Source organism: Stegostoma tigrinum, chromosome 10 (assembly GCF_030684315.1).
Source record: "Stegostoma tigrinum isolate sSteTig4 chromosome 10, sSteTig4.hap1, whole genome shotgun sequence".
Lineage (NCBI taxonomy): Eukaryota > Metazoa > Chordata > Chondrichthyes > Orectolobiformes > Stegostomatidae > Stegostoma > Stegostoma tigrinum.
The window spans coordinates 39766899-39793381 of NC_081363.1; the positions used below are offsets into that span (position 1 = coordinate 39766899).

Consider the following 26483-nt stretch of genomic DNA (forward strand, 5'->3'; position numbering starts at 1 on the left):
CCTTTATTATATGTATGTTCAGCCAAACATTTAAAATTAATCTTCTAGTTTATGAAAACATTCTTCTAATGTCTATGTTCCTCTAATTTACAGTGAAAAACATCTTTTAGCCCTTCTTCATTTTCGTGGAATATTGAGAGGAAAAAGGAAAAGCAACTTAATTAAGTATTTCAACCAAGTGTTAAAAGAATCAGAAGACTCAGTAACACTGTCCCACCCTCTTTTTGAAGAAATTAAAATGGAGGGACAACTGAACTGCATGTCTTAATTTACATGAGAGTTTTAATGTATTTTAAACTTACCAAGCATGCTTGGGCACAATGTGTTAATATAGATGCATCCGATACATAATGGCTGTGTTGATCTAAAAATTTCATTTATTTGTTTATTTTAAAATCTGTCGGTCTTCTACTCTTTGCTGTTTGTCTTAAAATTTTCACTACATTGACATGATTTAGCTATTATATTCAGACTGCCTGTAAATGATAATAAGAGAATTAGTTTTATTGGAAAGGAAGATTTGAATATTTGGCATCTTGATTCCATAGTAATGAATTCTGTCAAATAGTAAAGTAAGTAGAAAGCTTTCAAATATAGTTTTTGTCTGCTGGGGAGATAAGAAAAATTCTAGCCATGCGCCATACTCCTTTTACAAGGAATCATTGACAATTTCTGTTCCAATATTATTGAGTAAAACTACGAAGAGGAGCATGGGCTAGTTTTAGAAATAGGGCCATCTGTAGAAAAGCAGAATCTAAGGAAAAACATGAACTTTAATTCACTTTGGATTACTTATCTTAACCAAAACTTTACATTTATCATTTGAGAGCACAAGCCTTGATAGGAAGTTGAGATGTGAACCAATGGAAGTGTGTTCAACCTACATTTGAGATTACAGTTTTCTTTCACTCAACTTTAAATGGAAGCTGTTGCAGCAAAAATGAAAAATTTTGTCTGCTGTACATAATTAGGTTCTTTCCTTCAAGTAATGGTAACTTTGAGGTTGAAACAAGATGATTTTGAAGGAATAACATTTAGGTGCTCGTACATACAGCACCAAATAACATTATAGTTTTTCTAGAATTTGCTTAACACTAAAAAACATTTCCTTTAGGCAATAGAGATGTGACCAAACAACAGAGGAAATATTTAAGTGCATATTGGTTGGTCAGAGAGATGGCTTTAAGAAGGGCATTATGTTAAGGGCCAGTGGTGAGGATGCAGAGGGTTATAAAGGGGTGATTTGGAAGCATAGCATTTAGATAACAGATGGCAAAGTCATGATTTGTGAGGTGAAAGGAGGGAGCTTGCACAAAAGGCCAGAATCAGACAAACACAATGTTTGGAGTGGAGTAAATGCAGTAGAATGGGAGAGATTACACGGAAAGGGATATATAACAGTAGGAGCAGGCTGTACAATTGCTCCTGTTACACACTTGTTGATCAATTTTACTCTTTCTTCCAGTATATCTTTGTTACCTAAAAATGTCTGTCAATCTCAGTTTTAAAATTTAAAGCATCCAGCATGCTGAGGCTTCTAGACACTCTTCCTTTGTTTTTAAAAAGAAAGCCTCCATCCTGCCTTGGTCTTGGTGCCTGTATGAGTCCATCACAATAGTAATTAGTCTGAAGCCAGTAGAATGATGAACCAAAATCACCGTTCAATGGTGATAATTTAAGAAGTAGAACAAGAGCAGTCATGTTTCGAGAATCAAATTATGGTGAGAGAACAGTAGAAATCTGTTATTTCAGAAAATAGAAAGTTTGCAATTATTGAAAATATTTTGTCATGCAAAATATAGTTTACAAGCCTCTTTAATAATCAATAACTATCTCTGCTAATGTATAGCCAGATAATCTTTTGGTTACTGATGGCATTGTGACAAATTTTTTTTGATTCTGAAATTGTGCTACTTTTACCGAGATATTGAAAAAATGAAGATACATCCAGGTTATTTGGAAACACTGATGATGCTGAAACCAAGAGAAACACCCAGTCTAGGAATCCAAAAGCATAATAGTTGTCTTGCATGACATATTTAAACAACTGTGATCAAGCTGAATAATTTTTGGAAATCACTGAACATTGATTGCATAGCTGAAGTCATGAACTTGCTATGAACCCATACTTAGCCACTTGAAGATGCAGTTCAGAGATTCCTTCTTGAGTTGATTCAGTCAACTGAAGATAACTTTTAAAAGCATCATCCAATCTTGCCAAGTTTGTGGCTTTGGCAACAATATTTACGATAGCAACATGCATGAAAATCTTCACAAATTCCTTTACACCAAGAGAATTTCATCTAAAAATTATAAATGTATCTATAATTAAAACAAATGTGCTGGAAATAATCAGGCTGATCATCAATGTGAAACATTATGCTTATTTCTTCTCAACAGATGTTGTCTGACACCCTCAGCATTTTGGGCAGATTATTTTTGAATAAAAAATTTCAGCATCTGCAGAGTTTGTTTTTATTCAAATATTTACAGTACTTCTGACATGCTATGGAATAGAAAAAATATCACTTGAAAGATGTGCAATATAGGATGTGAGACTGTTTCCTTTATTGATTAGTTCTGCTTTTTTGAGTAGAACTTTCGCTAGACTGCAGTTCTTTTAATAAGTGAGAAAGATAATGGGAACTGCAGATGCTGGACAATGCGAGATAACAAAGTGTGGAGCTGGATGAACACAGCAGGCCAAGCAGCATCAGAGGAGTAGAAAAGCTGACTTTCTGGAAAAGGGGGATGGGGAGAAGGGGAGGCAGATTGAAGATGGATAGGGGAGAAGATAGGTGGAGAGGAGACAGACAAGTTAAAGGGGCAGGATGGAGCCTGTGGAGGTGAGTGCAGGTTGGGAGGCAGGGAGGGGATAGGTCAATCCGGGGAGGATGGACAGGTCAAGGGGGCGGGATGAAGTTAGAAGGTAGGTATGTGAGGCACGGCTTGAGGTGGGAGGAGGGGATAGGTGAGAGGAAGAACAGGTTAGGGAGGCGGGGATGAGCTGGGCTGGTTTTGGGATGCAGTGGAGGGAAGGGGATATCTTTGAGCTTGTGAAATCCACATTGATACCATTGGGCTGCAGGGTTCCCAAGCGGAATATGAGTTGCTGTTCCTGCAACCTTCAGGTGGCATCGTTGTGGCAATGCAGGAGGCCCATGATGGACATGTCGTCTAAGGAATGGGAGGGGGAGTTGAAATGGTTCATGACAGGGAGGTGCAATTGATTATTGCGAACTGAGCAAAAACCCCCTCCTCCACTGCATCCCAAAGCCAGACCAGCTTGTCCCCACCTCCCTAACCTGTTCTTCCTCTCACCTATCCCCTCCTCCCACCTCAAGCCGCACCTCCATTTCCTGCCTTCCAATCTCATCCTGCCCCCTTGACCTGTTTGGCCTCCCCGGACTGACATCCCCTCCCCACCTCCAGTCACCTCTACAGGCTCCATTCCCACCCCTTTAACTTGGCTGTCTCCTCTCCACCTATCTTCTCCTCTATCTCTTCGATCTGCCACTCCCTCTCTCCCGATTTATTTCAAAAGCCTCTCCCCATCCCTCTTTTCTGATGAAGGATCTAGGCCCGAAACATCAGCTTTTGTGCTCCTAAGATTTGCTTGGCCTGCTGGGTTCATCCAGCTCTACACTTTGTTCTTTTAATATGTGTGCTTTTTCCTTAAAGAGCTTATTATGCTGAGTGAATTCTTTATCACAACATCAAAACAGGTGTGCTTTTGTTTCATAATTGGCTAGTATATGACTATTTTAATCACAAGAAATGTTTGCAAGATCACATTGATAAAGGATTGTTAACACAAAAATTCTCCATGTGATCTTACTTAGTTAACTTCAGTATAATGAGATCTCTAGTATGTTTGAAACTGTGAAGAATTTGCTTCAGGAGAGTTAGGGTGAAGATATGAGTGTAGTGGTCATCGCTAAGCAGAAGCTTCGGGGGAAGCTGAAAGATCTGAAGGTGGATAAATCACCCTGACCACATGGGTTCTCTCAAGGCAGTGTTAGCATTGCTTTCAAGCTGGCTAGAATATAAGAGTAGAGATATACTTCTGAGATTATTCAAGGGTCTGGTCAGACGACATTTGGAATATTGAGAGCGATTTTGAGTCTGTTACTAAGGAAGGATGTGCTGGCATTGGATTTGTCCAAAGGAAGTTCATAGACTGATCCTGGGAATTAAGGGGTTGTCAAATGGCAGATCAGACTCAATGGACTAAATGGTCTAATTCAGCTCTTAAATGTTATGGTTTTCTGGAATTCCAGATATTCTATTGCTACAGGACTTGTGTTATCCACTTTGCATGTTACATCTTCAAGGAAATCTAGCAAACTAGTTACAACACTTTTTACCCTACCTGAAATGATAATAATTCTGGACACAACTTCTGTGGTTTGATTTTCCAAGTGTCCCATTACTATTTCCTTTATAATGTATTCAAATTCCTTAAACTAACTGGTCCACAGTTTCCTACTTCCTGCCTCCATTTTGAAATGAGGAATATTGCATTAGCATGTTTCAAATTCATTGGAAACTTTCTAGAATCCAGAGATATTTTGGAAAGTTATAACCAAGCGTCCACTATCTCTGATGCAACTTCCTTTTAGACTATAAGATGTAGGCCATCAGGTTCTGGAGATATGTCTGCCTTTACTCCCAATAATTTGCTCAGCACATTTTAACCTAATGATGGCAATTGTTTTAAGTTCTCTTTCCTTAACCTGTGCATTACCTGTTATTATTGGAGTGATTTTAGTGTCTTCTACCAAGAAAAATGAGGTAAAGTATTGATTTTTGCATCTGTCTGATATCTCAGCTCCCCATAGCTCCCCATTCTCAACATTTAAGTGACCAGCATTCACTTTAGCTACTGTCTTCCTTTTTTGTATACTTGTAGAGACAATCTTCTCTGTAATTCTCAAATTTTCTTTCTAGTTGTGTGGGCCTCTTAAGCCTGTGAGTGGAACCGGAAGTCAATGCCACAATTAGTGTGCTGATGCTAATTGCCACACATGGAACCTTGGGACAGCTGCACACAAGCAAAATTGCACAGCTTTTTCTTTCTGTTTTTATACTATGCACCAGTTGTCTTTTGTAATTCACCTTCATTCTTTATATTCTTTTTAGTTACCCCTTGTTGTTCATTAGGAGGTTCCCTATCCTCCAGCATGCCATTGACATTTGCAATACAGTATGCCTTAGTGATGCCATAAAGGCAAAAATTAACTTCCTTCTGGATGTGAGTTTGCTCGCTGAGCTGGAAGGTTAGTTTTCAGACGTTTCGTCACCATTCTAGGTAACATCATCAGTGAGCCTCCGACGAAGCGCTGGTGTTATGTCCCGCTTTCTATTCATCTGGTTAGGTTTCCTTGGGTTTGGTGATGTCATTTCCTGTTCTTTTTCTCAGGGGATGGTAGATTGGCTCCAAATCAATGTGTTTGTTGATGGAGTTCCGGTTGGAATGCCACGCTTCTAGGAATTCTCGTGCATGTCTCTGTTTGGCATGTCCTAGGATGGATGTGTTGTCCCAATCAAAGTGGTGTCCTTCCTTATCTGTGTGTAAGGATACGAGTGATAGTGGGTCATGTCGTTTTGTGGCTAGTTGATGTTCATGTATCCTGGTGGCTAGCTTCCTGCCAGTTTGTCCAATGTAGTGTTTGTCACAGTTCTTGCAAGTTCTTTTGTAGATGACGTTCGTTTTATTTGTGGTCTGTATAGGGTCTTTTAAGTTCATTAGCTGCTGTTTTAGTGTGTTGGTGGGTTTGTGGGCTACCCTGATGCCAAGGGGTCCGAGTAGTCTGGCAGTCATTTCGGAAATGTCTTTGATGTAGGGGAGAGTGGTTATGGTTTCTGAGCCCGTTTTGTCTGTTTGTTTGGGTTTGTTGCTGAGAAATTGGCGGCCTATGTTCATTGGGTACCCGTCTTTTTTGAATATGCTGTATAGGTGATTTTCCTCTGCTCTTCATAGTTCCTCTGTGCTGCAGTGTGTGGTGGCTCATTGAAATAATGTTCTAATGCAGCTTCATTTGTGGGTGTTGGGATGGTTGCTCCTGTAGTTCAGTATTTGGTCCGTATGTGTTGTTTTCCTGTAGACGCTGGTTTGAAGTTCCCCATTGACTGTTCGCTCTACTGTGACATCTAGGAATGGCAGTTTGTTGTTCTTTTCCTCCTGTTTTGTGAATGTTATGCCAGTAAGGGTATTATTGATGGTCTTGAATGTTTCCTCTAATTTGTTTTGTTTAGTGATGACAAAGGTGTCATCCACGTAGCGGACCCAAAGTTTGGGTTGGATGATTGGCAGAGCTGTTTGTTCGAGTCTCTGCGTTACTGCCTCTGCTAAGAGCCCTGATATCGGAGATCCCATGGGTGTTCCGTCGGTTTGTCTGTAGGTTTTATTATTGAAAGTGAAGTGGGTGGTGAGGCATAGGTGCACTAGCTTGATGATGTTGTCCTTGCTGATTTGGTTGATGGTGTCTGGTGTATGTGTCTTCGGTTCTTCTAATAGTGTAGTCAGTGTTTCTTTGCCCAGGTTGATGTTGATGAATGTGAACAGGGCTGTTACGTCAAAGGAGACCATTATTTCATCCTCTTCTATCTTGGTGTCTTTGGTGTTCAGGATTCTTGGGTGGAGCGAATGGAGTGGCGTGAGTCTTCTACTAGGTGTTTTAGTCTTTGGTGTAGTTCCTTGGCTAATCTGTAGGTTGGTGTTCCAGGTAGCAACACTATGGGCCTGAGGGGGGCTTCTGGTTTGTGAATTTTTGGTAGTCTGTAGAAGCGTGGTGTGCTGGATCCATCTGGTTTCATTTTTTGGAAGTCTCTCTTGTTTAATTCTCCAGATTTTTGAAGTTTTTGAATAAGGCTGTGATTCGGTTCTCTAGTTGTGGGGTCAGGTCTATCGCCACCTGTTGGTAAGTGTCGGTATCTGCAAGCAGTGCGTTCGCTTTCTCAATGTAGTCTGTTCGGTTTAAGATGACTGTCAAGCGTGCTTTGTCTGCAGGTAGGATAACGATGTTTTTATCTCTTTTGAGTCCTTTTAGGGCTTTCCTTTCTTGCGTATTGAGTGTGTTTTCTTTCTTTTTCCTGCTTAATGTTGGTGCGACTGTATGTCTGATGGTTTGCTGGGTTTCTTCTGAGAGTTTGTTGTCTTTCCGTGTTGCTTCTAACGCTGCTAAGAAATCTTTCTTGTCCGCATCCTGGAAGTTGTAATTTAATCCTCTTACTAAGACGGCTTTTTCAGTGTCTGTTAATGTCCATCAACAAACAAATTGATTTGGAGCCAATCTACCATCCCCTGAGAAAAAGAACAGGAAATGACATCACCAACCCGAGGAAACCTAACCAGATAAATAGAAAGCGGGACATAACACCAGCGCTTTGTCGGAGGCTCACTGATGATGTTACCTAGAATAGTGACGAAACGTCTGAAAACTAACCTTCCAGCTCAGTGAGCAAACTCACATCCAGAACTGAGCTACAAATCTTCTCAAAACTCGCTATTAACTTGCTTGCTTAATCATGGAATCTCATGCCCCAACACTCCCCGCCCAATGCACACACATACATTCTCCCTCTCAAGAATATACTTTGTGAGAAATTGAATATCTCCTTAAATGTCTGCTACTGTTCATCTAGGGCCTAAATCTGCTCTCATGCCTATATACAGCAAACTGTTTTTAACCGGCACGGTATCAACCAGCCCTCTTGATAAACCGGCAAAGGTTATAAACCTCAACTGCAATCTACCACAATGTCCAAGTATTTATGCTGCAAATAAAGTACAATGGTGATGTGTAACATCCCTGCATTGCTTCTATTACTCTCTATTTTTTTACATTGATTTTCGGATGTATGTTGATGTTTACCCATAGATTTTTTTTGAAGGATGCTGATGCCTCAAAGCTTCACTTGGTCAGGGTTTACTGTGGTTATGATTAACCAGAATATTTGATCAAGCAGCACACTCCTGGTCTGATGGGTGCTGGTTAATAAAATGTTTGCTGAAATACCTCCGTTTAACACCAGAACACTAGTGTGGGACTCGGGTCTTTCATGCTCAAATTTAATTTCAATTTCCAGTATGTAATGATCACTCTCCCTGAGACAAACCTTTACTACAAGATCATTAACTAATCCCATCTCCTGACATGATACTAAATCTGAAAAAGCCTGTTCTCTGGTTGGTTATCCAATACATTGCTCCAAAAAAAATCTCTAATGCACTCTAGCAAGGGTGACCTCAAGGAAAAGTTCACAATTTTATTAATCCATTTCTGAAGAAGAGTCCCGACCCAAAACATCAAGCTTTCCTACTCCTCTGATGCTGCTTAGCCCACTGTGTTCATCCACCTTCACACCATGTTATCTTTATTAATCCATTCTGTTTGCATATTAAAATCACACAATGATCATTGTACCTTTCTTGTAAGTGAGAGTCAAGTATTCAATTTAATTTTAGTGTTTTGATAGTAGAGGTGAATAAAGATAAAGAAAAACCAAGCTATTAATACTTCAAATATTTGATATTTTACGTTCAATAGATGTCTCTGTACTGTCCAAAATGTATGTGATAACATAACCCAACATATTACATAAAAGTCCCTTAGCAGCTGAACTGAATTTTTATTTGAAAGATGATGGGCTGACTTCAGTAAACAGTGAAGCAGTTTCTTTCCATGATAAAGACCAGCTCATTTTCATTTTCAATCCATTTCCATTTTTCTGAAGAAGGGTCCAGAGCTGAAACATCTGCTTTCTTGCTCCTCTGATGCTGCCTGGCCTGCTGTGTTCATCCAGCTCTACACCTTGTTATCTCAGATTCTCCAGCATCGGTATTTCCTACCACCTCCACATTAGTGAATTAGTGAATTAGACAATTAGTGACTTAACAGTTGCTGGCTGCATTCTACTTAGAATCATGGAAATTTCCAGCAGAGTAATGGAACATTTGATGTCAATGGTGTCTTGTCCAGATCTTGGGATGAGCTACAGATTGTTCTGAAACAGAGAAGTTGACCCTGAAAAATACCACACAGTCAGTTCAAGTTATACTGTTCTGATATTGTGTTTTTTCTCTGAATTCTCTAATTGCCCTTCCATCGTATGGGACATGTGTATATGCACAGTTGTTGCATAACACAAAACATTTTCCCTTTTATAAAAATAAAGCAATACCACTGACAAAATCTTCATTCCTTCAGTACAAGGCAGGGTTAAAAAAATTGATTTTCTATGAGCTACCCAATGTGCCTGTAATATATTAAGATAACTTATCTACAATAGGAAAAGTTTGCTGTATATTCGTTTGAAGCATGGTGTGTTTTACTGAAAATTTGTAGAGCAGCTCTAAAAAAACCCTTTCTCATTTCTCTGTCCCATCCCCAGTTAGCCTCTTTTCTGAAATAAGGATTAATTTTAATTGATGTTTTGTCAGATTTCTCCTTGTGCATGTCATTTTCAAAACCACAAGCTGACCTCATTATGCAGTGAATAGCAGATTGTTAATGTTTAAATCATAAACAAAGTTGGAACATGTAAAAATTAATGATCACACTTTTTCTCTCTCACATATGTAAAATCTCCCTTTTTAGAATTCTCAATGTGACCTTTGGTTATAATCTTTCACAACTGTTCCTAATTCTTTTTCAATAATTTGAAGAAATAATGTAAGAAGGATAGTTGAAAGGAGAAGAGGGGCATTTTAACACATGACTAAATTCTGCTGATGCCTTCTGAAATTGAGTTGCACGAGTTTTCCCCCAAAATATTGTTATTACAGAAAAATTCTGTTTGTATCACTTGAAGTGTTATGAAATCAGACAGCACTTCTCATTACAACAAAATGTGAGGCTGGATGAACACAGCAGGCCAAGCAGCATCTCAGGAGCACAAAAGCTGACGTTTTGGGCCTAGACCCTTCATCAGAGAGGGGGATGGGGTGAGGGTTCTGGAATAAATAGGGAGAGAGGGGGAGGCGGACCGAAGATGGAGAGAAAAGAAGATAGGTGGAGAGAGTATAGGTGGGGAGGTAGGGAGGGGATAGGTCAGTCCAGGGAAGACGGACAGGTCAAGGAGGTGGGATGAGGTTAGTAGGTAGGAGATGGGGGTGCGGCTTGGGGTGGGAGGAAGGGATGGGTGAGACGAAGAACAGGTTAGGGAGGCAGAGACAGGTTGGACTGGTTTTGGGATGCAGTGGGTGGAGGGGAAGGGCTGGGCTGGTTGTGTGGTGCAGTGGGGGGAGGGAACAAACTGGGCTGGTTTAGCGATGCGGTGGGGGAAGGGGAGATTTTGAAGCTGGTGAAGTCCACATTGATACCATTAGGCTGCAGGGTTCCCAAGCGGAATATGAGTTGCTGTTCCTGCAACCTTCGGGTGGCATCATTGTGGCTTCCTGCAACCTTCGGGTGGCCAGAACCGTCACCCCATCCCCCTCTCTGATGAAGGGTCTAGGCCCGAAACGTCAGCTTTTGTGCTCCTGAGATGCTGCTTGGCCTGCTGTGTTCATCCAGCCTCACATTTTGTTGTCTTGGATTCTCCAGCATCTGCAGTTCCCATTATCTCTGAAGCACTTCTCATTACTCCTGGATCATAGAGTTGTACAGCATGGAAACAGACCCCTCAGTCCATCTCATTCTGCTCAAGCATTATTTCAGCAGATCTGATGTTAAATTTTCTGTAAACGTGCTGCTGGATCCCTACTGTTCCCCCATCATTTCTGGAATTCCCAACAAACCAACCAGACATCCTAAATTAATCTAGTCGCATGTGCCAGCATTTGGCCCATACCCCTCTAAACACTTATTCTTTATAACCCTTACTCTTTAATTTATAAAGCAATTCACAAGCAAAATATTACCAGCAGACAGAGCACCATTACTAAATATGCACTCTTCTCATTGCAATGCCTAAAAGGAAAATAATTGCTTGTTTTCTTGACTTTTTTTTTAAAGAAAGTCAACATTATTTTCCTCTACTAGTTGCCTGCTTCACTGCACACCTAATCTTTCCATTTGTCCATTTGGCTTGTGTCAACACTTCTGCTGATCAACTATAAATGTGCTAACTAATTATTATTTTCATCTTAATGCTAAGCTAATCTCAAACTTTGTCAGCCTCTCTCCATTTTATGACTCAATATAGCTCTGAGTGAAAATATTATTATTGTCTCCTAAGCATTGCTTGAGCAGATCTGATGTTAAATTTTCTGCAAGCGTGCTGCTGGATCCCTACTGTTCCCCCATCATTTCTGGAATTCCCAACAGAGGCAGTGGGTATGTATGTGAAAGTGACAAAAATGTATCATCCAATGTATTTTTCATAACTTGTAGCTTGCCAATATCCTGACCTCACAGGAGAGGATTCTAAAAGTGAAATGATGGGAAAACCAATAATTGAAAGTTTATTAATCACACTGGCTAAAATTCATATTTTTTAATCCAAGTTTGTCAGCCACTTGAAACAGATACTAAATATCCCCAAAGCTGGCAACATTAGCAGGCCATTTCTGAGTTTCCCATCCAGTTCAGAAGATGATAGCACACATTTGAAAATGACATGTTTTCTGTTTAAAGATACCCAGCATAGATCAGAATGGTTGCAGTGAAAATTGGTTTTGCTGTCAAGAAAGTGCAGATATGGAAGGAGGAGAATCCCTTGCAGATTCCTTGCTAACCAAAAAAAAGCACACAGACACTGCTGTGAGGATGAGAAGCAAAGGGAAAGGGAGAGATCCAGGGAGCATCCTGGGAAGGTAAGTGAGGGAAGACCTACTGTGGGTATTCGCAGCAATAAGTAAGCGTAAGTGTTTAATAAATTTTCCTAAACAGCTTGATTGGGGATGGAAATGTCAGGTAGTGGAGTTAAGTGCTTCACTTGTGAGATGTGGGAGATCTGCGATGCTTCCAGTGTTTCGGATGACTACATCTGCAGGAAGTACACCCAATTGCAGCTGCTCACAGACAGCAGGGTCAGACTGGAGCAGCAATTGGATGCACTTAGGAGCATGGGGATGGCGGAAAGCATCATAGACAATAGCTTTAGAGATGTGGCGACACCCAAGGTGCAGGTAGATCGGTGACCACTAGAAGGGGCAGGCAGCCTGAGTAGGAATCTCCTGTGGTCACCGCCCACTCTAACAAGTATACCGTTTTGGATACTGTTGGGGTGATGACCTATCAGGGGTTAACAGCAGCAGCAGCCAGACTGGTGGCACCATGGCTGGCTCTGTTCTTAAGAAGGGAAGGACAAAGAGCACTAGAGCTGTAGTTAGGGGTACAGATCGGTGCTTCTGCAAACGTAAAAAAGACTCCAGGTTGGTGTGTTGCCTGTCTGGTGCAAGGGTCCAGGATGTCGCTGAACGAGCAGAAAGCATTCTGAAGGGAGAGGGTGAACAGCCAGAGGTTATGCTATGTATTGATAGTAGTGACATAGGTAGAATGAGTGACGAGGCCCTGCAGCAGCAGTTCAGGGACTTAGGTAGAAAGTTAAAGAGCAGGACCTCCAAGGTTGTAATCACGGGATTACTCCCTGTGCCATGTGCCAGTGAGGCTAGAAATAGGAGGGTAGGACAGCTCAATTTGTGGCTAAACAGGAGGGATGGTTTCTGATATCTGAACCTTCGGGTCTCTTCCAGGGCAGGTGGGACCTGTACAAGAAGGACTGATTGCATAGGTTCCCATCACCCTGCCAAGATATTTTAAATCCTCCTAAGTGACACCAGCAAACCTCCCAGCCAGAATATTTGTGCCCCTCCAGTTTAGATGCCAAGATGAATGGATCCTTGCCAGTAAGACTCCGAAGAAGATCAGATGGAGTGTGGTTCCTGATCAAAGCAGATCTGGTGGACTGAAGGCATCTGGTATAATGCAAGAAGGCAGATGAACTTAGAGCTTGGATTAATGCTTGGAACTATGATGTTGTTGCTATTACAAAGACTTGGTTAAGGAAGGGACAGGATTTGCAGCTTAACATTCCAGGATACAGCTGTTTCAGGCAGGATAGAGGGGGGATAAAAAAAGGGGTGGGGGAGTTGCACTACTTGTAAAGAAGGCTATCACAGCTATACTGCAGGAGGACACCTTGGAGGGTCTTACAGTAATGCAATATAGGTAGAGGTCAGGAACAGGAAGGGTGCAATCACAATGTTTAGGGTTTACTATAGGCCTCCCAACGGCCAATGGGAGATAGAAGGACACATATGTAGGCAGATTTTGGCAACATGTAAAAGTAACAGTGTTGTTGTCGTGGATGATTTTAACTTTCCATATATTGACTGGACTCAGTGCATGGAGCTCGGATAGGGCAGAGTTTGTAAGGAGCATCCAGGAGGGCTTCTTGAAACAATAGTCCAACTAGGAAAGGGGCTGTACTGGACCTAGTTTTGGGAATGAGCCTGGCCAGTTGGTCAACGTCTCAGTGGGGGAGCAGTTCGGGAACAATGATCACAATTCAGTTAGCTTTAGGTACTGATGGATAAAGATAGGTGGAGTTGTCAGGTGAAAGTGCTAAATTGAGGGCAGGCTAATTACAACAATATTAGGCAGGAACTAAAGAATGTAGATTGGAGGCAGATGTTTAACGTCAAATCAACATATGGTATGTGTGGAGGCTTTCAAGGGTAAGTTGCTGGGAACTCAGGATCAGCATGTTCCTTTAAGGATGAAAGATAAGTTTGGCAAGTTTAGGGAACCTTGGATAACGGGAGATATTGTGAGCCTAATCAAAAAGAAAAAGGAAGGATTTATCAAGGCTATGAGTCTGGGAACACACAAAGCAAGGATGGAATACAAGGTAAGTTAAAGGAAACTCCAACAAGGAGTCAGGAGAGCTAAAAGGGGTCACGCAAAGCCATTGGTCAGTAGGGTTAAGGAAAATCCCAAGGCTTTTTGTACATATAGGAAGAGTAAGAGGGTAGCTGGGCAGAGGGTTGGCCCACGCAAGGATAGGGAAGGGAATTTATGTGTGGAGCCAGAGGAAATGAGTGAGGTATTAAATGAGTACTTTACATCAGTATTCACCAATAGAGAAGGACTTGGTGAAAGATGAGTCTGAGGAAGGGTGTGTAGATAATTTGGGTCATGTTGAGATCAAAAGGGAGGAGGTATTGGGGGTCTTGAAAGACATTCAGGTAGACAACTCCCCAGGGCCTGATGAATACCGAGAGAGGCAAGGGAGGAAATTACTGGGACCTTGAGGGAAATCTTTGTAACCTCACTGGCTACAGGGCAGGTCCCAGAGGATTGGAGAATAGTCACAGTTGTTCCTTTGTTTAGGAAGGGTAACAATTAAAATCCAGCTAATTACAGACCAGTGAACCTTACGTCAGTGGTAAGGAAATTATTGAAGAGGATTCTTCAAGACAGGATTTACTCCCACCTGGCAATCAATGGGCATATCAGCAAGAGGCAACAGGGTTTTGTGAAGGAGAGGTCGTGGCTCGCTAACTTAGTTGAGTATTTTCGAGAAGTGATTAAGATGATCGATGAGGGTAGAGCAGTAGATGTTGTCTACATGAACTTCAGTAAGGCCTTTGACAAAGTCCCTCATAGCAGGTTGATACAGAAGGTAAAGCTGCACGGGGTCAGAGGTGAGCTTGCAAGAATGATAAAAAAAACTGACCGTCATAGAAGACAGAGGATAGCAGTGGAAAGGGGTGTTTCTGAATGGAGGGCTGTGACTAGTGGTGTTCCTCAGGGATCAGTGTTGGGACCTTTGCTGTTTGTAATATATATAAATGATTTGGAGAAGAATGCAACCGGTCTGATTACTAAGTTTACCAATGACACAAAGGGTGGTGGAATTGCAGATAGTGATGAGGACTGTCAAAGGATACAGCAGGATATAAATGGTTGGTGATTTGGGCAGAAAGATGGCAGATGGAGTTTAATCTGGAAAGATGTGAGGTTATGCATTTTGGAAAGTCTAACCAAATGGAAAATATACAGTAAATGGCAGAACCCTTAAGAGCACTGATAAGCAGAGGGGTTGGGGTGTACAGGTACACAGGTCACGGAAAGTGGCAACGCAGGTGGAAAAGGTGGTCAACAAGCCATTTGACATGCTTGCTTTCATCGGCCGGGGCACTGAGTTTAAAAATTGGCAGGTAATGTTGCAGCTTTGTAGAACCTTAATTAGGCCACATTTTGAATATTGTGTTCAATTCTGGTTGCCACACTACCAGAAAGATGTAGTGGCATTGGAGAGAGTACAGAAAATATTTACCAAGCTACTGCCTGCTATGGAGGGCATTGGGTATGTGGCGAGGTTGGAGAAACTCGGGTTGTTCTCACTGGAACAACGGAGGTTGAGGGGATACCTGATAGAGGTCTACAGGATTATGAAGGGCATGGACAGAGTGTTGACTCAAAAACTTCCGGACCCCACAAGAGTTCCATTAACTTCTTTATTTTAGCTTAGCCAGCGAGAGGTCTGGAGTCAACACCAGAGTAACAGTCAAGCTCTCACTCGGTGGTCTCTCGGTGGACCTCTATGTATAGCATAAAAGCAGTACAGTTTATAGCCCTCGTTATCACATTCTGCACCGTTCACATGCATCATAAGCAGATAAGCAGTGCAGTTAACAATGTTACATTGAATAGTGGGAGCAGCCCCAGCTGTGGGAAGAACAGCTGCAACCTTCAGCTTGTCACAAACACAGGCTCACGTTCCAAAATTTATAGTACATCGTTATTTCGGCAAAACTTCTAACTATTGCTTCCCCAATACTTTATCAAGAGTGGACAGTCAGAAGCTTTATCCCAGGGTGGAGGAGTCAGTTACCAGGTGCCATGGGTTTAAGGTGCGAGGGGCAAGGTTTAAAGCTGATGTACGAGGAAAGTTTGCCGGGGGAGGGAGTCGAAGCAGATACTGTAGTGACTTTTAAAGGGTGTCTTGACAAATATATGAATAGGATGGGAATAGAGGAATACAGTCCCTGGAAGAGTAGGGGGTTTTAGTTGTGACAGGCAACATGTCAGTGCAAGGTTGGAGGGCTGAAGGGCCTATTCCTGTACTGTAATTTTCTCTGTGCTTTGATCTATCAGTTGGACAAGGAGTCAAATTCCGTTTTGAGAAGATGAAAATAATCTATAATGAAGGCTGGAAGTTCCTGAGGCTGTGAGGAGCAGAGTGTCATGTCTTGTAGCTGGATAGAATGCTATGAAAGTTTAATGACAGCATTAGGTCACGCATTATGTGTGGCATTTCAATATCAAACATCCTCAACTATTTCATCAATGACTTTTCCTCCATCATGCGGTCAGGAGTGGTCATGATTATGTTCAGCACCATTTATGGGGAGCCACACGGTGGCTCAGTGGTTAACACTGCAGCCTCACAGCGCTGGGGACCAGGGTTCGATTCCAGCCTCAGGTAACTGTCTGTACAGAGTTTGCACATTCTCCCCATGTCTGCGTGGGTTTCTTCCCAGAGTCCAAATATGTGCAGGTTGGGTGGATTGGCCATGCTAAATTGCCCATAGTGTTCAGGGGTGTGTGGGTTATGGGGGATGGGTCTGGGTGGAACGCTGCAAGGGGCAGTGTGGACTTGTTGGGCCGGAGGGCCTGTTTCCATACTGTAGGGAATCTAATCATGACACTGGAGCAGTCCTTAACAATATGCAGTGTGACCTGGAAAATATTCACTGGCTTTCCAAGCCAATCCGTTATCTACAAGGCACAATTCAGGAATATGATAGAATACTCTATTTGCTGGGATGATTGCAATTCCAACAAAACTTGAGAAATTTGACAGTAGCAGGACAAAGCTGCCTGCTTGATTTGCAATGCATCCACGACCTTATACATTTGCTCCCTGCACCTATAGTGTACAGCAGAGCAGTATGTACCATTTATAAGATGCACTGCAGGCCTACCTGCCACATGCCATTTGGCCCATTGAGTCTGCTCTGCCATTCACTCATGGCTCATATGTTTCTCGACCCCATTGTCCAACTTTCTCTCCATAATCCTTGATCACCTAATTTGCTGAGGGTCACCTAACAGCACCTTCCAAATCTATCATCTCTGAACTGTGGTCACAGTTTAAGGATATGAGGTAAGCTACTTTGGATTAAGATGTGAAATTTCTACACCTATAGCATGTGGGCCTGTGGAATTCACTACCGCAGAAAGCAGTTGAGGCCAAAATATTGGATGATTTCAAGAAGGAGGTGAATAGATCACTTGTGACTAAGGGTAGAGGACAATGCTAGATTAGTCTAAGGAGGGACTTGGGAGCATAAGAATTCTTTGCTTTAAATGAGTTGACCATATACAAATCCATGTTAAATCAGAACTCCACTGTTGTTTCAAGACGGTTTACATCTTGGAGGGGAACTTGCAGATATTGGTTCTGGTGTTTTTGTCCTTGTCGTTGTTAGAGATTTCATAGATACTAACCATGATGGCTAGTTTCCTTCCTGTCTGTCCAATGTAATGTTTGTGGCAGTCGTTGCATGGTATTTTGTAAACCACGTTCATTCTGCATGTTGTGGGAATGGGGTCTCTAATCCTTGTAAATGTTTGTCATAAAGTGGCTGTCGGCTTGAGGGCCACCATGATTCCTAGTGGTCTTAGGAGTCTTGTTGTCAGTTCCAATACATTCTTGAGGTAGGGCAGTGTGACCAGTGCGTTAGGGCATACTGTGTCCTCCTGTTGTTGTCTGTTGAGGAGGCATCTGCAGATGAATCATTCATCCACAAACATTACATCGGACAGACAGGAGGGAAACCAGCGATCAGAATACATGAACAGCAGTGAGCAGAAAAACAGCATGACAAACTCTCCTTAATATAAGTACTCACAGACAATGATGGTCATCAGTTTAGTTCAGACAAGGAAATCATAGTAATCTGAACAAAACATAGGCACGCACGGGAATTCCTCAAGGCATGGTTCTCCACCTGTAATGGAATCAACAAACATATAGAATTGGACCCGATATACAAACCCCATTAGATCTAAACCAGAGATGACAGTCCTCACCATAACGGACCGGACAGTATAAAGTCCAAGCAGAGTAGAATAGCATCGTTTCATCGGAGGCCTGTCTGATGATGTCACCTAGCATAGCGATGAAACATCTGAACAAGAACAAACCAGCTCAGCGAGTAAGTCAACAAACTCACCCACAACTTGAGCTACAGATCTTTGCCAAAGCTTTAAATGTATCCACACTCTATGGATTGTAATGGTTCAAGAAATCAACTCATCGTCTTCTAAAAGGTGATTAGGATTTAGTAATTAGTAATTAGACCTAGCCAGTGACACCCAAACCCTGTGAATAAATACAAAAAAACTGTGTTGCTATGATCTGTAATACACTTTCTCAAAAGATGGTGTAGACAGACCCTATTTTGGTCCAAAATAAGTAGTCACCATTGTCTTTGCAGAACACAGGACTGCTGTCTGACTGAAGAGAGGTAACCTAAGGGTCACCACGTCCTAGTGAGGGGAGAGGTTGATGAGGCAACCCTTCCATTGGAGACATCAACAGAATTGATACTGTTGGTATCACTGTGTCACAAGCCAACTAACTGCATAGCTTGGTGATAAAAGCATGGGGCTTTCCACTGACTTCTAAATCCGGTATGTAATCCGAGAACCTCTCTAATCTACCTCTACTGCTGAGCAATGCAAATGAGGATTCTCAGCATGGAACTGAACTGATGCCAGGCTGCCCAAGCAGCCAAGCACACGAAAAGACTTTTGCAAACAAACCTTTCCCTGCAAAGAGTAAACTAAAAGCAGTTTTAACATGGAAGAAATTAAAGACTGAGACATGTACTTGGCTGAAAGAAAAAGAATATTCTGTGCAAGCATGCTTAGGATATTATTTAAAACTTGGTTTAGTTGGTTTTTAGCACCTCACAGTTTTGACAATGTTTTTCACTAATTTTGCTCCTATCAAATTTTGGAACGCATATGCCAGTTAAACCTGTTGAACAGGTTATCTTTTGACAGGGTTCCTAACAACGCTGAGGAGAGTGCTAATTTCATCATCTCAGGCAGTAGGAAGGAGTAGGGTTGATGGCCATGAGGTGGGACAGTATATCCACAGCTAAGACCACAACCCCATAGTTCCCACAGTTGTCCATATTCTGACAGTACAGTCTTGGAAGGGTTAGTTTGCTCATTTAGCTAGCAGGCTAGTTTGCTATGTAGAGAGAACACCAATAGTGTGGCACAGTGGCTCAGTGATTAGCACTGTGGTTAGCCAGATGGGTGACTATCTGTATGGAGTGTGCACATTTTCTCTGTTTCTGTATGGGTTTCCTCTGGGTTCTGTAGTTTCAGGGATAGTTGCAGGGATAGAACAGTGGAGTGGGTCAGTGTGGGTTGCTCTTTGGACAGTCAATGTGGACTCGGTGGGCCAAATGGCCTGTTTGCACTCTGTAGGGATCCTATGATAAGGTAGGTTTAATTTCTACACTGGCTGAGACAACGGTGAAGTACTCTCCTTCTCAATTCCTCCTATTGACTGAGGTGTATTGACCCTTAGTTTAAACCATCACCAGTATTTGTCCATCTGTCTAACGGGACAGCCTTATAGTCTGGTAGAACGATGGCCACTTTACCTTTTAATGGCAACAAATGCTGCGAATTTGCCATCAGCCTCCATGCCCCCTCTTCAGTCATCAAGGGAAACTGTCTAGTTCAGTAATTCCAATAGACAAAGAATAAATGGAGAATAATTTTCAAGATAATGGGTGTCAGGATTAACTTAATTGCTATCACAAGCATTGGTGACCTTCTGTCCTGTGTTATGCATGATTTTCTGACTTCGTGTGTTCATGTTATTCTTTTCTTCCATTGTGAAATACTACAGTAAACATTTTATTATCCAGCACTCACAGGATCAGGAGTGTGCCAATTGATCGAATATTCCAGATAATCAAGAGGTCCAAAATATCAATGTAAAAACATACACTCAGCAATAGAAATGTAATGTAGGCGTATAGACATCACTGTTATACTACATTTACAGCATAAATCACTTAAATAAAAATGCAACTTTGCCTTAAATAAAACTTACTGCAAAGAGCCTTCTCATTCGCACCTTCAACTAACTATTCAGACATCGTGGTAGATCATGATATTAGAGAAGAAATTGATTTGAAATTGAATCAGCTATGGCTATTTCATGTCGCCATTTAATTGAACGACAAATATGATTACATTGAGGTAAATAAATTTAGAAGACAATAACAAATGGACAGAACAATATAGTTGAGCTTGGTGACATTTGAGGTATACAATTTTTACCAGTTTGTAAAGAGTGCCAGTTCGTAAGGATAATAAAATGTGAGGCTGGATGAACACAGCAGGCCCAGCAGCATCTCAGGAGCACAGACCTCTGATGAAGGGTCTAGGCCCGAAACGTCAGCTTTTGTGCTCCTGAGATGCTGCTGGGCCTGCTGTGTTCATCCAGCCTCACATTTTATTATCTTGGATTCTCCAGCATCTGCAGTTCCCATTATCACCAGTTCATAAGGAGCCTGTTTAAACAAAGTTTGATCTATTTCAGTTTATTCTCTACTCTCAAGGTACCAAGGCCATGCAAATCTTGCCTGTCACATGTTGACGACTTTCAGAAGTCAGCTAAGTTCTGAGGAAGGGTCACTGGACTCGAAACATTAACTCTGTTTTCTCCTTCACAGATGCTGCCAGATCTGCTGAGCTTTCCCAGCAACTTTGTATTTGTTCAGAAGTCAACTCTTTGGTCAATGCCAGTTTTTTTTTAAGACTGTTGCACTGTTATTGGTAGCTTTCTCAGTTGACCTCGTCAATACTCTGACTCCTATCAATGATTTCTTTTTTGTTTTAACAACAATCTGCCATCCTTTGAAAACCAATTAAAATGCACATTTAACAGTTAAAGGAGTCATCTAGACTTGAAACATTAGTTTGCTCTCTCTCCATGGATGCAGCCTGACCCTGTGTGATCTCTAGCATTTGTTGTTTTAAGTTAGAGGCCCTGCTGGATTTGTCAAAACAAGCTCCCATTTGATAGTATTTTGCATTCTGTATTTTTATTGTGCTCTTTACAAACAGGGACAGTAAATTTTTGATCAGAGGGAGAGAAATGCTGAATATAATTTAATAAAAGCAAATTACTGTGGCTACTAGAGATCTGAAATAAGAAGCAAAAAATGCTGAAGAAACTGAACAGCTCTGGCAGCTGCAGGAATAATCATACTGGACAAGAAATGTTAACTTTGGTCATATTTTGGCTAACTGCCAATTTTGCCAAGTTTCAACTCACTGTAGCTGGAAGAACTTGCCACTCACTGGCAGTTTTCCCTCAAAGCTGGAAGGCTGCATTCATGCACAGATAATCCGATGTCCAACGTGTGATAATCAGCATGATCACATTAATTGTGGCATTGATTTCAGTTCCAGGAGTCACATGTGCCTCGGAGACTTGTGCTAATGGTAAGGATGTTAGGAGGAACACTGCTCACCAAATAATCTGGAGAATCTGGCATCCGTTATACCATCTTCAAACTCAACCAAGCATTGCCATTCCTTTCACTAACAATGTAACAGCGCAGCAGCCCAAAACACATGTTGCTCACAGCACATAGCTGGAATGGCTGGCACTTCCTTGCACAAGGAGCTCCACTTTCTTCTCCCAGTCCATATCTAACCACCAACTCAAACAGTCTACCTATCCTTAGGTGTATCCCATCAACCACCCTGTCTCAGTGATTGTTATACTGTCTGCAGTGTCCCTCTGCAGCCCCATTACCTTATTATTGTCCAGTGGAGCTCCATCACAGACAGGCAAGCATTCAGGTAATTCCAAAGGTGATCCTTTCATTTACAGTCATCAAAGGAAAATACAAACAAAACAAATCAAAATTCCAGTTTGCCTCCTCAATGCAAACAATATAGTCAAGGTAACTGATAATTATTTTACATTCCATGGTGATCTACTGGTCCTAGCACACATCTACTGGAACCAGCTGTCAATCAGATCACTCTGACAAATGACAAGTGACAACAGGCACCACAGTTCATGGTGGACACTGTCAGCACCAGGTTTGATCTGGTTTCCAGGTACACTTCAACCCCTACCCCACACCAGAGACTCCATGTTCCCTATTACCTTGATGTACTCCGACAGCCCAGTTCCATTGATTTCCCTGACACTCCACCCAACCCCTCCATGATGTCGACACCTACCACATAGAGGTCCACTTGCAAATTTCCTCTTTCTCTCCTGAACCCTGATATTACAGTTTAATGATGTCCATCATGGTCCTGTACTGACCTCCCATGGTGACAAAGGTGATGGTCACAGCTAATAATCACCTCATGTAGCCTTCCACGCCCTCTTGTTCTGTACCACTTATAAACCTTATACCTCAACTTTACCCTGTCACCATCCATATCGCCATGTGGGCACAAGCTTTGGCTTTTCCTTGCCAGCCCTTGAATGGCACCACCAACCTGTAACATGATCAAATCTGGGCACAATGCCTTAGGGAGGGTATGTTGGACTTGGTACAACTTGGGTTTACAAGAATAATATCTGGACCTCAGGGGATAGGTTATGTGGGAAAATAATGCCAAATTAGGCCTGTTTTCTCTAGAATTTAGAAGGCTAACGACTGATATTAACAAAGTCTTCAAGATATTTACAGGAAAAGACAGGGTGAGTAAAGATGAATTCTTTCCACTGATTGGGGATTCTAGGACTAGGGCGCAGTCTAAAACTTAGAAACAGATCCTTCAGGGCATGTTAGGAAGCACTTTCACAGACAAAGGTGGAATAGGGATCTGCATATTAATAAGTCAAGATTCAGCATTAATGAGGATGTTAGCAATTACCGTCCTGAATAGCCATTAGCTGCCCCTCAGAGGGAACCTCATCTCAATGCCCAGAACTCTTTCAAAATGCAGAGTGGATGCCCGCAGTGAAAAAGGTACCATCCAATTTTTCACTCCATTCTCCCAGATTTGTCACTGGATCCAATATTTCAGTCCCCTGTAAGATTCCCAGGGTTTCATTTCTCTCAGCAACTTCCAGACCGAGCGTCTCCAGCACTTTCTGTTTTCTTTTTAAATATAATTTATTGCTTCATAGTCTGCTGTGGCTTTTGGACATTTTCTTTTCTCTCTATCATAGGGACAGCAGACCCAGTTCGGGATTCCCCACGTAATTTCCAATTATTCTATAATCATAGACCCTCCCTCCTTGCTGGTACTGCACAGGGCTCAGACAGAGGCAGCTCGGAAGTGAGTCGGCGCAGGTCCCCGGTTGAGATCCGTTACGAAAACCAGCAAAATTCAAGCAGTGCAGGATTGAATTCGTTCTGTTCGAAGAATTTGAATTTGGTGAGTAACCCATACTGATGAATGGGACCCTGAATCTCAAGGTCATTTCGGTTATAATTGCCTGGACTGTTTGTATGTATGTGTGTGTGTGTGTGTGTGTGTGTGTGTTTGTGTTGGGGGGGGGGGTGTGGCGGACGGCTGAGCTGTCAGCACAAGGGAAAAATGAGGCCAACATATTGCCCCAGGTCAAAATAGACACTCTGGAATCTCGCAAAGAAATAAAGCCCCACACTAAACCCAAAACAAAAATATGCTGGAAATTCTAGTCTGAAGTATTGGTCTGCCCCCAATCTTGCTGAGGATTTCCACAATCTCCCGATTTAATTTCAGATTTCCAACATCTGCAGCATTTGATTTTCTCTAGCAGAGTTTCGGGATGCTGTCTTCCAACTTTTCACAAATGACCAGCAAGGGACAGATAAGGAAAATTAAACCGGGCATTTACATGATTGATCAAGGTACATTAGAATGGGGATGTGTGGCAGGAGGATTCTGCCCATTGTGTTGTGAAAGAGGGTTAGGAAGAAGAGAATAAACATAGTTTACGAAATAATTAACTGTTCTTGGTACTGAAGCCGCCCTCTCGCCCTGTGCAGTATTCTGGTTCTTTGACGTTGCTGTCTGTCTGTTCTGGATCTCTATCTATTTGAACTTATGACCCGCCCCCAGCACCCACACACACACCCAACCCAACCCCACACCACCCCCCCCCCCACACACACACACACACCCACCCCCCACACAGACACCCACCCCCACACACACACACCCAGTCACAAACACACGCACATTGATACTTTCTAGAGGAATGTAGGGGTCTGTCTCTAGGACCCCACGCAACGAAAAGGTATGGGGAAGAAAGTGAGCTAACTTCTGAGAAAGAGGACACCTCAAAGAGTATGAGAGAAAATAGGAAGGAGTGCAATCTGGCACATCTCTCTCAAGATGAGATCAGAGTTTTCCGTCGGCTAACGACTACTGACTCAGGGCATAAGTGAAAGAATTTGAGTGTTAACGTGTGAATATAGACCTGACCCAAATTTAAAGAGTGAGGATTTTTTTTGACAATAAAATATACGTGTAACGCAGCGTTAATCAGTGAAAGTGAGTGTATGTATGTGTAACTGAGTGAGAAAGTTTGCGAGTACAGGAAAATGTGTGGGTCAGAGAGTGGTTTAGAAAGCCTGCACGCTGGCAACATACACTAACCCAAGCTGATGTTGACCTTCAGCAATCGCTTTTCACTTGCTCCGCACAGTCCCGCAATCATGTTTGAAATAGTCAGACGTCACACGACACCAGGTTATAGTCCAACAGGTTTATTTGAAACCACACTGAAAGCTTTCGAGCGCTGCTCCTTCGTCACCTGACCGCCCGAGAAAACACATCATGTTTGAAATAGGAAAAGAGGAAAACAAAATTCCGTTCCAACCAAGTGTAAGTGCCTCTCTTGAATTCATATCACTTCTTTCATCCGATTATATCTGGTGAAGAATCTTGAGATATTTAACAATGTCCAGGAAATTGTATAAATGTAGGCTGTTGCAGTAAATTCTTCTGATAGTTTGAAATATGATGGATCCAGATTTGTAATTGTTTATTGAATCATGGAGTCATAGATATACAACTTGGAAACAGAGCCTTCAGTCCAACTCGTCCATGCCAACAAGATATCCTAAATTAATATAGTTCCATTTGGCAGCAATTGGCCCATATCCCTGTCAACGCTTCCTATCCATGTAGCCATCTAGATACTTTTTAAATGTTGTAATTGTACAGCCTTCGCCAATTTCTGTGGCAGCTCATTCTATACACGCGCCGCCCTCTGTGTGAAAATGTTGCCCCTTAGATCCCTTTCCCCTCTCACCTTAAACCTATGCCCTCTAGTTTTGGACTCCCTACCCTGGGGGAAAGACCTGATTTTTAAAAACTTCTATAAGCTCACCCCTCAACTTTCGACACTCCACAGTTATATCAAATTGTTAGCTGCATCTTGCTGTGTTCCCTTTTACACTCTCAATGTTCAAAAAGGGTGACTAATTGAAGAAAAGTACTAAATGCTATTGTTTTGAATTTATGCCAAGAGTTTTTTTCTCTCTCTCTCTGCCTTGTTATTTAGGTTTTGCAGTAAAGCATAAATCCTTAAAATTACTGTGGTTCAGACTGGAGTTCAAAACCATTTAACCACAACTGGTTAGAATCATGAACAAATTTAAGAGGCTCTTTGGTAAGCTTTTGACATAAAAGGCTATTTTTTCCTTCTAACTTTTAAATACTTGTTTTCCAAATAAATGAGATATTTTAAGTTTTGCAATAAACAATGTTTTTGTTGAATAGTAAAAGCTAAAGTCAATGTCGAGAGGTTTCAAATTTTATTTCCCTCTTCAGCAAGAAGAGCTAGCCATATAATGTTAACACATGAGCTGACTTGAAAGTTAGTCCACCATCCATCCTCAGTTTGTCAAACAAGTGAAAAGTAGCTATATTGTTGCTATCCTTATTGATATGCCGTTGGCATTGCCTTTTATGGTAAGCCCTGGCTTGAGTCTGAGTGGACATCAGTACATACTTATCCAAAGACCTGTAAATTTACTTTTTATTTGCAACAAATATATAAGAATGTAGGAGCTAGGAGCAGGAATAGGCAATTCAGCTTCCTTGAGCCTGCTCCACCATTCTATATGATCGTGGCTGATCTCATCTTGGCCTCAGCTCCAATTTTCTGCCCAACCCCATAAACCTTCAGATTAAAAATCTCTCTATCTCCTGTTTAAATTTACTCACTGTCCTAGCATCCACTGCATTCTGGGTGGTGAATTCCACAGATTTATGATCCTTTGAGAGAGGTAATTCCTCCTCACCTCTGTTTTAAATCTACATGCCCTTAGCTAAGTCTATGACCTGTCATTCTAGAAGTCAAAGTGTCCTTGTTTTGTTATTGATAATGTTTGATTGGAATTTTGATTCACAAGGTATCAGATATTGTCTCCAAAGCTGAAAGTTTGGACAAATTATTGGTTGCTAAGTTGGTCTGTAGTTCTTTCTCTCGCTCCCTCCCTGCCTCTGTCTTTCTCTCTGATGGTTGCTGGGTTCTTTAGCTGCTGTTATGTAATAACACATGCCAGATAAAAG

General features: G+C 41.8%; 2 protein-coding genes and 1 long non-coding RNA gene across 9 annotated transcripts in view; 2 read left to right on the forward strand and 1 right to left on the reverse strand.

Moving 5' to 3' along the window:
- LOC125455708 (exocyst complex component 3-like) overlaps nt 1-2426 on the forward strand; it is a 60105-nt gene extending 57679 nt beyond the window's left edge. For all 5 annotated transcript variants that reach the window (XM_048538046.2, XM_048538048.2, XM_048538049.2 and 2 more), the window contains one exon: nt 94-2426. In XM_048538046.2, coding sequence (XP_048394003.2) covers nt 94-268 — 175 coding nt within the window. In that variant the 3' untranslated portion in view covers nt 269-2426. The remainder of the gene's footprint in view (nt 1-93) is intronic.
- A 5965-nt stretch (nt 2427-8391) lies between these two features.
- On the reverse strand, nt 8392-24984 carry LOC132210057 (uncharacterized). Its single transcript, XR_009446232.1, has 3 exons — nt 24561-24984; nt 17813-17911; nt 8392-9029 (listed from the first exon to the last, which is right to left on the reverse strand). It is a non-coding gene; the product is annotated as an uncharacterized LOC132210057 (long non-coding RNA).
- Nucleotides 23016-26483, forward strand: part of LOC125455709 (tumor necrosis factor alpha-induced protein 2-like) — a 45506-nt gene continuing 42038 nt past the window's right edge. For 2 of the 3 annotated variants that reach the window (XM_048538051.2, XM_048538053.2), the window contains exons 1-2: nt 23016-23351; nt 25471-25578. In XM_048538051.2, the coding sequence (XP_048394008.2) occupies nt 25554-25578 (25 nt within the window). In that variant the 5' untranslated portion in view covers nt 23016-23351; nt 25471-25553. Of the gene's footprint in view, nt 23352-24662; nt 24789-25470; nt 25579-26483 lie in introns of those variants that run through there. The other variant, XM_059649115.1, reaches the window with a different exon arrangement.